This window comes from Phascolarctos cinereus, unplaced genomic scaffold (assembly GCF_003287225.1).
Source record: "Phascolarctos cinereus isolate Bilbo 61053 unplaced genomic scaffold, phaCin_HiC Scaffold_1;HRSCAF=81, whole genome shotgun sequence".
NCBI lineage: Eukaryota > Metazoa > Chordata > Mammalia > Diprotodontia > Phascolarctidae > Phascolarctos > Phascolarctos cinereus.
This window is the reverse complement of record NW_027555514.1, coordinates 258,111,834-258,126,057: the sequence shown is the minus strand read 5'-3', so window position 1 is coordinate 258,126,057 and position 14,224 is coordinate 258,111,834. Positions and strand designations below refer to the sequence as shown.

General features: G+C 40.1%; 1 protein-coding gene across 6 annotated transcripts in view; it reads left to right on the top strand.

The window, feature by feature from the left end:
- Positions 1-14,224, top strand: part of POC1B (POC1 centriolar protein B) — a 108,633-nt gene that overhangs the window by 31,266 nt on the left and 63,143 nt on the right. For all 6 annotated transcript variants that reach the window (XR_002325921.2, XM_020993452.2, XM_020993453.2 and 3 more), the window contains 3 exons: positions 10,682-10,789; positions 10,919-11,034; positions 12,289-12,422. Coding sequence is in view for 5 of the 6 variants with exons in the window: in XM_020993452.2 (XP_020849111.1) it covers positions 10,682-10,789; positions 10,919-11,034; positions 12,289-12,422 (358 nt within the window). In the remaining variant the exon portion in view is untranslated. The remainder of the gene's footprint in view (positions 1-10,681; positions 10,790-10,918; positions 11,035-12,288; positions 12,423-14,224) is intronic.

Genomic DNA, 14,224 nt, shown 5'->3' with positions numbered 1-14,224 from the left:
TGCTCTCAGGATGTGGGAGGAGGTCATTTTAGTGGGGGGAACATTGAAGAGTAGCCCTTTGAGGCCGACATTTTGACATTTGGACAATCGATTTTAATAATGATCATCCTTTCTTTGACACTAGACCTAGAGCTTAATACGGATGTCTTATTACAAACCAAATTTGTCTTGTTACAAAATTAAAACCAGGCACAAAAATTTATTCTGCACTATATACAAGGTTGATGCCCCTTAAATGTAAAATAAGGTTCTGTCAGCTCAACCTGGCTTAACTCTCCTTTCTGTTCTTGGAACGGAATTTATGGAAATACTTAGAAGAGAGGCCATCTCTGCCGAAGTTAACGAATAAGCCTTCTGTACATGTGGCTTCCTTCTTAACAATGCCGTCAAATTCAGTGCAGGTTATTTTCTAGTTTCTTAATTGCAGAAGATTTATTGTTTTTAATAGAAGGTGAAGTGATTTTTAGATTGCATTGAAACATTGTTATTATGGAGCTTATGGCGACACTTTATTTATGTATTTATTTATTTTGCTAGGCAGTGGGGTTAAGTGACTTGCCCAGGTCACATGGCTAGTAAGTTTCAAGTGTCTGAGGCTGGATTTGAACTCAGGTCCTCCTGACTCCAGGGCCAGTGATGTATCCACTGCGCCACCTCACTACCCCAACATTTATTATTTATGCATAGTTTGTATTTACTTGATTTATTAATTCTGTTGTTTTGGGTCAGAAGTTTGATAAATATTAAGTGCCTACTGTGTGCTAGGAACTGGGGATGCAAGGAAAATAATGAAACAGGCCCTGCCTTCAGGGAGCTTACATTCTACTAGGGACATTCTACACACACAGATAAGTGTAGTATGAAAAAATTGAGGAAGAAGAGAGCACTAACAGATGGGAGGGTCAGCAAAGGCTTCATGAAAGAGGCATCTGAGCTGGGCCTTGAAGGAAGGTCCAGCTTCTGAGAGGCAGAAATGAAGAGGAAGCCCATTCCAGGCACAAAAACTAGAGTCTCTGGGACCACACGGAGATGGGCAGCGGAGAAATGAATTCAGTGAATGGCTGGTAACTCAGTGTGGCTGGAACAAAGAGTTCGTCAAGGGTAGTAGTATAACATAAAGCTAGAAAGAGAGATGGGAGCCAGGTGGTGAAGGGCCTTAAATGCCAGGCTAAGGAGTTTATTTTATTCTCAGTGAGGAGCTATTTTGAGCAGGGGTGACACTTGGTCTGCCTTGGGCAATTGGTAGATTTTTGTAGGTTTAAGGAGGTGGAGTGAAGATGGGGGAGACGCTTGCCTTGAAGGCCCACTGTGTTGGATATTCCTGCTTTTTCAACACCTGCCTAACTCTTTTTCTTAAGTCCAGAGTAAAAAAAAAAACAAAAACAAAAACCCCACCCATTGCTGAGATGCTGTGTGCTTGGTGAGCTGAGCTAGTGCTTCCAATTGGTTGACCAATTTAGGAGACTGAGACAGTCATCCCAAGATGTGACGGAGACCTCGTCTAGGGGTGCTAGTACTTGAGGGGAGAGAAGGGGCCGGATGTGAGGGATGCTACGGAAGTAGAATTGTCAAGACTTGGCAACTGATGAGGTGGGGGAGGGGATGGAGAGGAAAGAATTAAGGATGGCTCTGAGGTTATGAACCTGGCTGATTGGAATGATGGCATTGTCGTTGACCTAAATAGGGTAGTTTTGAGAAGGGGCAGACTCAGGACGAAAGAGAATGAGCTCTGTTTTAGATATGTTCGATTTGAGGTTTCTATGAGATATCCAAGAGTCAATTGATGTGTGATTAAAGTTCAAGAGAGAGATTAGGGGTGGACATGCAAACTTGGGAATCACCTACACAGAGATAGGAAACAGGTATCTGAAGAGCTATTGAGCTACTGAAAAGGGAAGAAGGCTCTAGGCAGAGCTGGAGAAAATCCCCACTCAGAGAGGGCGGGAGAGTGATTGATGATGCGCTCTACTAAAAGAACCTATCAGCAGGCTGACTGGTAGGAGGGACGCCAGGAGAGGACAGTGTGGCCCAGATGGAACTTTGACCCCAACACAGGGATTGTCCATTATCATTCTCACCCATGTTTTTTCCAGCACTCCGGACAGAGCTTGGCACTTAGTAAGCACTTAATAAATGCTTATTGACTTTTTAAAAACCTATGTTATTTTGTTTGTTACCTTGAACATTATCTTATTACACGGAGTTTTTTTTTCCTTTTTTTTTTCTTTTTTTGGTTCAGGCAGTGGGGTTAAGTGACTTGGCCAGGGGTTACACAGCTAATGAGTGTTATATGTCTGAGGCTGGATTTGAACTCAGGTCCTCCTGACTGCAAGGCTGGAGACTGTTTTTTAAAAGACTAACCCAATTCTTTATTTGATCCCAAATTTTCCTAATATGATAGAACTGGCAGGATCATTCGAAATCATCCAGTCCAAGCTCCTGCTAGCTGTTGTTGTTATCCTAGATAATAGACTCTCACCCTTCCACTGTGCTGCTGATCTCCACCTGGGCACATCTTATCATCCTGTGAAATTCTGTTCTGTGGCCTTCCCTAAATTCTCTTTTGGGAGATGCTCCCAACAGTCTCCAGCCCTTCCTCTGAGAGTGTCAGTGTTTTATGGGTGATTGTTCCCTCCCACTCTGGTTTCCTGAGCAGCCATCCCCTTTCTTGGATACTTCCAAATACTGTTGGTAATGTACTGTAGCTTGACTTACACTTGCCATGTACCTTTCAGTTGCCTTTTGAATCACCTGCTACTTGATGGAACCGTTGTGTCTCATGATTCTTAGTCACATGGCCTCATCATCAGCAAAGTATTGGATTTTGCAACAGCAACAAACTTGGATTCATTACAAATCCTGTGTAGTTTCTCAAGTAGAGACCAGTCTGATGTTCTCCCCTTATTTGATTGCGCGCGCACACACGCGTACACATACACACACACACACACACACACACACACACACACTCCCAAAAGTCTTAGTGCAGTTTGAAGTTTTTAAAAAAAATAACACTAAGAATTTTGGGACATCCTGCATATGCTGATGGAATGAGTCAGTGGGCTGCTCTTCCCACTACCTATGCTGTCTGGGCCCCACGGGTTTCTCAACAATTCTGTTTTTGCAGTGTGGATGGTTAGGCAGATCTGTTTCTTAAGGAGACTTTGTCATGTTCCAGAGTCCAGTGAAATGAGCACAGTAAAAAGGAGCCCTTGGAGAGACTTCTCATCACTAGATCGTCCCTTTCCGATCTGATCTCTGCACAGGACATCCGCAGCCTCAGTGAACGGCTTAGGTGAGCACAGCTCACTGAATATGCCTTGCTTGATGCTAATTTCTCACCTGACTGGTGGAAAGAGTCATTTCCATGATGGCATCACAGGTGGAATCTTGAGTGATTTTCACATGTGGGAGACATCTGGTTTGGGGGAAGCCATTAAGACCGCATTTTGTTTTACCTTCTCAGTATGATTTGTTGAAATCAACAAACAATAGATACAGTGAGTTCTCATATTCCCTGCATCTCCCAGTGTGGGAACTATAAAGATATAGTCCACTGCGAAAATTGCTCATTCCTTCTCATATTTTTATTGCGGATGCTCCTGATGCATGCAGAGAACCTTCTCATAAAGATTTTCTAAAGATGAGGAAGTAAGCAAATGAGGTGGTCATGGTGTTCTGCTTGTTGCCACTTTGTTTTTATAAAAATACCATCTATGATTTTTTTCTAATCTTTTCTCTTTGAAATATATTGAAACCTAATCCCCAAGAGCCTTTAAAATTATTTCAACTCTAGCACAGATATTTTTTTCCCTGTGTGTATCTGGTTAGATTCCATTTCTCTTCCCTACAATTGATATTGGGAAGACGTTTCATTGCTATTTTCTCATGGAGTACATTGGCTCTTGAAATGGTAGTGTCCAAATGTGATGGTGGTTGTTGTTGAAAATAAATCACCACAGGAATGTCAGCATTCTCTTTGAGTTCTGTGTGTTTGTTATATTCCTTCCAATTTCATTTACAGGACAGGATGATTTAGCTTAGCCGGGCTCATGCTGGTTCATTTTCTCCAGTGCTTTTCAGTGTTTCGTGAGATTACTGCTCATAACCTCCCATCCTCTTCCCCCCTCCACCATGTTTCACAAACTAGCTTGTACTCTGAACTGGTGTTCTTGTCACTGTGGCCAATCATTTGGCAGGGAGATCCAGGGTTTTCTACTGGAAGTGGTTTCTGAGCTCCAGAGCCATCATAGAATAAGGCAGATTAGGTACATGCCTCAGGTGTGTAAAACGGGAGGGACAGACAAAATGTGCATCTCCTCTCCCAAGCCTGACATGCACTGCCCACTGTTAGCTTAGTCGGTCACCATTTTCTCTTCCGCAAATGCAGAATTAGCTAATTGTAGTGCCGAGGGGCCCTTTTGGCCTCCTTCTGCTGAGCGTTTGGAGCTGATTACACTTCTAAGATGTGGTCATTTTCATGGCTGTGGGTGCTTTTTTCTTCTGGTTTTCAGAGCTTACAATGTTTAAATAGGCAGGGGTGGAGCTGCTATATTTGCACAGATTGTTTCTTGCCCATAAGTGCCCCTTCCTCTAGTTTAGTATTGACTTTGAACTTCACACTCACATAGAGTCAGAGATCTGAATGCTGAATCTGAAATGACTCACATTAGTGACCTGTCATTTTCTCCTTGCTAAGACATATAGTTGGTTTCATTTTTTGTCATTAACTTGCTTGGGCAAGTCACCTCCTCCTCAGAGCCTCCTAATAATACGTGTAACTGCCCATATCACCTTGGTGTGAGGAACACACTTTGCAAGTCTTAAAGCACTATAATCAACCTGATTCGTTCTTATTAATGAGCACCATTAATATGAGAATTATTAGCCATAACTAATTATCATCAGTTCTTCTCTGAAAACAAAGGAGAAAAGAGATCTGAAGGAGAGAGAAATCCTGACCTGGGTCAGAAAGTTCAGCGCAAGCATCCTGAACAGGAAGTAGCTGCTTGTGTTCCAAGAAGACATGGTGTTTGTCCACAGGTGCCATCAATTCCATTGTTTTTTAGTCACCTCCAATTTTGTGACCCCCTTTGGGGTTTTCTTGGCAAAGATACGGGAGTGGTTTGCCATTTCCTTCTCCAGCTCATTTTACAGATGGGGACACTGAGGCAAACAGGAAGTGACCTGCCCAGGGTCACACAGCTAGTAAGTATCTGAGGCTAGATTTGAATTGAGGTTGTCCAACCTTGCCGCCTACCTACCTCAGAGATCATTAAATCTGATTCTTTTATTTTGCAGATGAGGAAACTGAGCAATTTGGGGGTTTAAATCATTACCCAAGGTCACAGGGGTAGCATGTATCTAAAGTATTCTTGACTGTCTTCTTGACTTACTCTGTCCAGTCTGCCACACTGGAAATCCAGGAGGTATGCTAGAGATTTGAATGCAAAGAGATAAGTTGGTACCATCATTGGTACTATTGAGACTTGGTGGATGGGTCTAGAAGTATCTCCTATACCTTATTCAGAAGCAATCTTTTAGGTGAAGGTTGTGGGCTAATCTATTAAAATGAATAACAATAGGTGTAAAGCTATGTAGGATCCTAGATCTATAGTGGGAAGGGACCCTTGAAGTCATCAAGTCCATTCTTCATTTTACAAATGGGGAAACTGAGGCACAGAGAATCGAGTCACTTGTCCAAGGTCACATGGAAAGTAAACACTAGAGGATTGATTCCAAATTCAGAGGACTCTTAGTTTCAAATCCCACTTCTAGCCATTGCACCATGTTGCCTCTAACATTTAGGTAAAAATATCCACTTCACAAATACAAAACAAAGCAAGGCTAGACAGCAATTTGTGTGAAAAAGGTCTGGGACTTTGAGCACCATGTAAGTCAGCAGTGTCCTATGGCAGCCTAATGTCATCTTATGCAATATTCAGAGAGTCATTGCTCCCAGGACCACAGAGCCAATAATAACATTAGTCAACACTGCTTAAGCCACCTCTGGGTGGAACATTTTTAGGAAGGTCCTTGATAAACAGGAGAGCATCCTGAGAGGGACGACCAGGATGTTGGAGAACGATGGATTTCAAACTGGAAGGAACTTAAAGATCAAGAGCAGGGATGGACATTAGAAGTCATCTGGTCCAAACCCTTCTTTTTACAAATGAGAAAATAGAGACAGAGAGGTAAGTGTCTTACACTTACAAGGTCATACAGTAGCAGGAGGCAGAGTCAAGGCCTGAATGCCTGTTCCCTGACTCCAAATCTAGCCCTCTTCCCATTGCTCCATGTTTCTTTGAGACCATTACATAGAAAAATCATTTGAAGGAACTTGGGATGGTTAGCCTAGAAAAGAAGCATCTTGGGGACAGCTAGGTGGTGCAGTGGATAGAGCATCGGCCCTGAAGTCAGGAGGACCTGAGTTCAAATCCAGCCTCAGACCAAACACTTGACACGGACTAGCTGTGTGACCTTGGGCAAGTCACTTAACCCCTATTGCCTCACAAAAAAAAAAAAAGAAAAGAAAAGAAGCACCTTGGGGCAGCTAGGTGGTGCAGTGGATAGAACTCTGGCCTTGAAGTCAGAAAGACCTGAATTCAAAGCCTCAGACACTTGATGCTTACTAGCTGTGTGACCCTGAGCAAGTCGCTTAACCCCACTCGTAAAGAAGGAAGAAGAAAGAGAATTGTCTCAAGGGGGAGTGTGAGAGTTTCCTTCAAGCATTTGAAGGGTTGTTCTGTGGAAGAGGAGAAAACGGCTTGTCGTTGTTGTGCTTGGTCCCAGAGGAGAGAACTCCTGGTAGATGACAGCTGCAGAGAGGCCCATTTCTGCTCAGTCTGAGGTAACGCTTCCTGGCCCTAGGAAGTCCAAGTGGAATCAGCTGCCGTGGGAGGAGACGGGTGCTTAAAGCAAAGGCATGTGTTGTAGCGGGTTCTTTGTCGAGATCTAGATGGTCCTCTGAGATGCCCCGTTTCTGCCAGCAGCAACTTGGCAGCCAAAAGGATGAATTCCCTCTGTTGGCTGTATGGAGAGAGGTGATAGCATCTAGATGGAGGAAGTTACCAGCTGCTATGTACCTTCCCCAGATCTAGCACATCTGAGTTCGGTCCTGGGCGTGACCAGGGAGGTAACTGGCAAGTTTGAGCTCATCTGGAGGAGGGTGGCCAAGAAGACAAAAGGGACCTGGAAGCCGTGCCCCATACCTCTTGAGAACTGGTTGAAAGAATGGGGGTATTCTGCCTTAAGAAAAGTAGTATGATCGTGATAATTGCATTCATGAAACTGAAACTCTGATTTGGCTCCAGAGGCAGCTAGTAGACAGAGTACCAGGTCTGGAATCAGGAAGACCTGAGTTCAGATCCAGCCTCAGATACTTACTGGCTGTGTGACCTTGGACAAGTCACTTAACCTCTGTCTCAGCTTCCACATCTATAAAATGGGGATAATAATAGCATATACTTTTCAGGGTTGTTGTAAAGATCAAATGAGATAATTGTGAAGCACTTAGTACAATGCTTGACACTTAGTAAGTCTTATGAAAATGTTAGCTTTTAATTAGTCATAGTGGTGATAATAATAATCATAAATATTTATGATTGAATTGAATTATACCACAGAGCTACCAAGGGAAATTCCAGTAGTTAATTTGTCAGCCAGAGCAATTTCAAAAGGTCTTACTAGGCCCCATTGAGCCTCTTCTCCCTCTACCAAAGGCCCTTTGTTATATTGTATTGTTTTAAATAATTACACCCAAACAATTTGCATCGTTAGTCCACCATCTCTTTTGCAAGAGGTAGAAAGTATGATTCATCATTGATCTTTTGGACGTATTTTTGTTCATGTCTTGAATCATCGCTCTTAAGTCTTTCAAAGCTGTTTTCCTTTACAACGTCATAGACTATGTAAATTGTTTTCCTGATTCTGCTTTGTTTACTCTGCATCGGTTTATACAAGTCTTCCCAGGCTTCTCAGAATCCATTCATTTCATTGTTTCTAACGGCATAAAATACATCATTGTGTTCATATACCACAATTTGCTTGGCTATTCCCCCAGTTGATGGGTATTCCCTTTGTTATCATTTCTTTGCTACTGCAGAAAATGCTGCCATAAATATTTTTACACAAATGGTTCCTTTCTGTCTTCACTGTTTTTGGGGGTACAAGACTTGTAGTAATATCACTGGGTCAAAGTTTTGTAACTTTGGGGGTGTAGCCTTTAATTGTTTTCTGGAATGGCTGGACCAATTAACAGTACTTCCAATAACGGATTAGTGCGCCTTTCTTCTCATAACTCCTTGAAAAGTGGCTACTTTCCTATCTTCTTATCTTTGCAAATCTGAGGCATGTAAGGTAAAACTTCAGAACTATTTTAATTTGCATTTTGCTTATTAGTGATTTGGAACCTTTTAAAAAATAAAACTGCCTATTCGTATCTTTTATCTATTGAGGAATAGTCCTTGTTCTTATAGATTTTAATCAGTTCCCTAGATAGCTTGGATACCAGATTTTTATGAGAAAAGTTTGGTACAAAGAATTCTTCCCTGTTAAATTATTCCCTTATACTGATTTTTGTGCAAAACATTTTTCAGTTTTACATAATCAAAATTGTTTATTATATCTCCCGTAGTTCTTTCTGTCTTTTGGTCAAGAACTCTTCCCCTTGTCATGGTTATGAAAGGTATCATCTTTACTGTTCCTTTTTTTTGGTTTATTTATTATATGACCTTTTATGTCTAAGTCATATATCTATTTGGAGCTGAAGTGTTTGGCTAAACTGAATTTATGCCAGACCACTGGCCAGTTTGCCTAGCACTTTTAGTCAAAGAGTGAGTCATTACCTTCACAGTAGTTAGATCTTTGGATTTATTAAACACTATACTACTAAATCTATTTGCTTCTGCATTTTATATACCTAATTGGTGCCATTGATCAGCTTTTTCTATTTTTTAACCAATGCTAAGTATTTATAGTGATTACTGCTTTTTAGTGTAATATAAAATCTGGTCTTACTAGGCCCCCTTGTTTCCCTTTTTTTTCCCGTTACTTCCCTTGAGATTCTTGACCATGTGTTAACTTTAGATGAATTTTGATTTTTTTTCTAGTTCTGTAAACTAATCCTTTGGCGGCTTGATTAGCATGGCACTGAATAAGTAATTTAACTTAGGTAGAATTCTCTTTTTTGTATATTTATATGGCTCAATCATGAATAATTACTATCTCCCCAATTATTTAGGTTTGTCTTTATTTCTGTAAAGCCTTATTTTGTATGTGGTTATATTCATATAATATATATTTTGGTATGTGCACTCCTTATTTTATAAGTCCTGTAGTTATTTTGAATGGAATTTCTCTTTTTAGCTTATCCTGTTGGTTTTTGTTGGTAAGATATAAAAATATGGGTGATTTATATGGGTTTGTTTTATATCCAACCACTTCGTTGACTTTATTGTTTCAATTAATTTTTAGTGGAATCTCCAGGATTCTTGAGGTAAATCATCCTATCACCTGCAAAAATCAGTATTTTGTTTCTTTTTGGACTGTGCTTATTTCCTCAATTTATTTATTTTTCTTGTTGTAGCTAGCATTTTGACATATATATGAAGTACCAGTGGTGACAGTGGACAAAGTTGCTTTACCCTTGTTCTTAGTGGAAAAGGCTTTGCCTTTCTCCATTACAGATAATACCAGCTTTTGAGATAGAAATCATTTCTCACATTAAGGAATAGTCCACTGATTCTTATCCTTCTTACCATTTTTAACATAAACAGGTGGTGTATGTCGTCAAAAGTCTTTTTCTGCATCTGTTGATAAAATCGATAGGATTCTTATTGTTTTTGTTATTAATATTATCAGTTATATTTATTGTTTTCCTAATATCAAACCAACCCTGTATTCTTGGTACAAGTCTAACCTGGTTACAGTATATAACCTTTTGGCTATGCTGTTGTAGCTTCTTTGCTAAAATCTTTTTTCCATTATTTTTGCATATGTATTTATTAGAAATATTGGTCTATAGTTTATCTCTCTCTGGTTCAGATATCAGGACCATATTTGTCTAACAAAAGGAGTTTGATGGGATTCTTGCTTTTCCTATTTTCGCAAATAATTTATGTAATATTGGAATTAATTTTGAGTGTTTAATAGATTTCACTCATAAATTTATCTGGTACTTTTTTTTCCCTTCAAACTGTCTCTAGTTTTTGTCAGCACATAATTGGGCAAAATAGTTTCTAATTTCCTTCATTTCCTCTTCATTTGTTGTGGGTTTTTTTTTATCTTTTCTATTAGCAATTTGATTTTCCTCTCCTTTTAAAAATCAGATTAGCTAAAGGTTTATTTTTTATTTGTTCAAAAAACCATCTCCTAAGTGTATTGATCAATTCAAAGGGTTTTTAAAAAAATTTCATTTATCTTTTATTCTTAGACTTTCTATTTTTGTGATTAATTGTGGTTTTTTATTAGTTGCTTTTCAGGTTTGTTTGGGGGTTTTTTTGTTGTTGTTTCATTTCCAGTTTATTGCTCTATTCCTTCTCCCTTTTGTTGATGAAAGTGTTGTGTTTAAACGTATGGATTTTCTCCTAAGGATTCTCTTTAGTGCTTTCCCAGGAATACAAGATTTATTTTGTTGTAAATATCGCCTGTTTACTAGAACTTGTCTTCTTATGCTTTCCAGATTTTCAGCTGATGGAAGACTAATAGTGTCATGTAGTGAGGATAAGACCGTTAAAATCTGGGATACAACAAATAAACTGTGCATTAATAGCTTTACAGACTCCGAAGGGTAAGTCAAGCCATTCTGGCACATTTGGGTGCTTGTGCTTTGTTACAGAAGACTTTACTCTTCTATTATTGCAATCTTTTACTTAATGAAAATGACAGTGCCTGACATCTGATTCATTTTTCCTGATAGGTTTGCGAACTTTGTGTCTTTTAACCCCAGTGGTACGTGCATAGCTTCAGCAGGTTCTGATCATACAGTGAAACTCTGGGATATAAGAGTAAACAAGTTACTTCAGAATTACCAAGGTGACAATTTCTAAAGCATAGCAAATCAAGTCTTTCTAGAATCCTCCTCAAGCCTCTGAACCTCTTTGTGGCCTAGCGTGGTCCTTTTAACGAGTCCCCAAAGTGGTACCAGTCTGCCTTTGTACTGCTCTGAGAAAGTCCACAGGCTTTAGACAATTGCTTTCTTTTCAGTATCCCAGGGATGTAAACAGAGAGCCATTTCTGTTGATTTTCTTGATCAGGTAACCATTGAAATGACTATTTTCTTTCACTTTTTAGCTGGCCGGCACAGATTACGTATTCTTGTTCCTATTATGAATAGACTTTTAAAAAAGTTTCTAAGGGGTTCGGAACAGATTTCTGTTGCTCTGGCTCCATCCGTAACTGATCAGATGAGATAAGTGCCAATGGTGGGAAACCTGGGAGTCCTAGAAATGGAGGAAAGGTAATTCCCTCTGCTGTAAACAGATCCCTTGCTACCAAATCCCAGGTTGTAAGTCTACTGCAGGTGAGCTCCTGAAGGCCAGGGTCCACATCTGAATGAATGAAAGGCATTTATTAAAGACTTATTCTGTGCCAAGCACTGTGCTAGGCCCTGGGGATGTAAATACATTGTCTTTCTATCTCCCCTATTGTCTAATACAAGGTTTTCTTTTCCCCCTTCATGGTAGGTACTTACTAAATGTAAGGCCGGCTGAATGAGCCCTGTTCTTTGGGAGTGACTCCAGCCTGAATTTAAGGCAGAAATCCATTGTTGTTGGGTTTTTTTTTCATTCCCATCAAATGTATTCTTATATTTCCCAAGGACAATTCTCTTCTACCACTTTCTGTGTTTGGTGCCTTCCTTATCTCCTCTTACTAATTGAATTGGTTTTTAGCTTTGGAGCTGTTAGATATATTTTCCAAGCTAGTAATAAGAACTTGATAGGGATGTTGGATATGTATCCAATACATTACTCTTTCATGACACACTCCCATTTTCCAAGGGCTCTTGTCAAACTAGACCAGAACCACGTCTCCTTGATGTCAAAACAACCACATAAGCCAGTTATTCAGATATTTTGCTTACGTGATGCCAAATAACCAATTTATTTTAATTTTTAATAAAATTTAATTTTATTGAGACAATCTGCAGCAAAATAACCTCTTTTAAAATGAAACTTTTACTCCCTTACAATGGGGGTAAAGATACTACTTTGAAATTCTAGAACCTATTTAGAGTTTTCAAGATGTAATTGACATCTGAATGTCTCTTTTTTCCCTCATGTAAATCAGTTCACAGTAGTGGAGTCAACTGTTTGTCATTCCATCCTTCGGGTAACTATCTCATCACTGCCTCATCCGATGGCACTCTTAAAATCTTGGATCTCGTCGAAGGAAGACTCATCTATACGCTTCAAGGACACACGGTACAGGCAATGACATTTTACATTTTTAAAAAGATACATTTCTTTAAATCCTGACGATATTATGTCTTATCATCCCTCTTGTTTCAGTATGCCTTTTTTTGCTGCTGTTATCAAAGAAGTTGCCTTTATGTGATTGCATAATGTCATTTCGAATTGAACAGCTCCTAATATGCTGGATATTCTTGGGGTTTCTCTCGTATTCGTTAGCCACTCAACCCCTCATTGTATTCATGACTATATAAATAGGTTGGATATGGTCTGTTTTCAAGGAAAAGTCTTGAATAATCTTCTAAGTGCATAACTTCTCATAATTTTCTCTGGAGCTTTCTTTATATACTTGAGATTGCCTTTTTTCAAAATAGGAGTTTGAAGATTGGATCTCAAAGTAGAATTGTATTGAAGGTACTAAGAGAGAAAGGGCTCATTCTGCACTAGGATGGTATATTATACATTTCCTGACTTGTTTCCTACTTTGCTCATAGCAGCTGGTGAGTCAGGTGGTACAGGTGGTATCATTCCCATTTCATAGATGAAGGAACCGAGACTTCACGAGGTTAAATGACATGCTTGTGGTCACTAAGCGTCTGAGATTCAAACTCAGATCTCCTAACTTTGAGCCCTGGACACTTTCTGGTATGCCATATTTAAATTAGATAAAGCAGGAATAAATTATAAACATTTTTTATAATAACAAAATCAGTAGCCAACAGCCCCTAGCTACACGTGTGAAAGAAAATTATGTGTTGCAAAAACAGTGTTATGAACTTAGATTAACCTAATTCTAAACATTTCTGCTTAGAGAGTGGTCCGAAGATAGTCAAATTTACCTCCATCTCTGAAAATTCTTGAACAAAATAATTTTAGAGGGAGTCTCCTCAAACAGAATAACATAAGGACAAACAAGAATAACTTATGTTATTACAATATTACAAATATTAAAATAATGTCATTGAGCCTCAGAGAACCATATACTGTAATCATTTACTCCTCATTTGACCTCTTTTGGCCTTCTAAAAGATTCTGGTTCTGCCCCGTCAAAAATGAGATCAAGGGACAAGAATCAATGTAGAGTGGAGAGACTCCATATGTTTCCACAGATAGGTCAAAAGAAATTTAATAGGTTAGTGAAAGGAGTACATAGAACAGGAGGGCACGTTCGACATAATAGTAGAAAGGGGAAAGAGAAAAACTATGCAAATCACTGTTCTTAACTCTGGCTGTTGAATTCTTTGAATATTTGGCTTTAATAGTAAGTGGAAGTGTTCCTAAAAAGAAGGGGACAAGAAGCTGGACTTGTTAGGGGAGGGGCAGCAGGAATGCATGACATGGGTTTCCTCCTCTGCTCTAGCCCTTCCAGCGTCACTAGGTGCCCCCTTGACGCTTACTGAATGGCTCTGGGGTTGGCTGCCAGGGGCGGGATGGACCGTGAAAGGAGAACCTTGCCCCCCAACCTATGCGTCAGGGAATCTTCTCATTTTTGGTGGAGTGAATGAGGTCAAGGTGGGAGAACAGCCCAAAGGGCCCTTTGGGGTGGCTGCCCTAGACACACTGACCAGGCAGTGTCCCAAAGGAGTGAGACACACACACCCTCCAGGGGAGGAGGACACCCAGCAGCAGATGTCAACTCTGACAGGTGGGACAGCAGCAGGGCAGGGATGCACAGATGATGGCTTTGGAGGCAGAGGGGGCAGCAGGGAGGCCTGTGGCTGGTTGGCAGAAGATAGACCCAGAAGAGGCGACCTAGCAAGGATGTAGCCCTGAGAGTGTGAGATGGCCAGAAAGCACCCATTCTTCCACCGGCA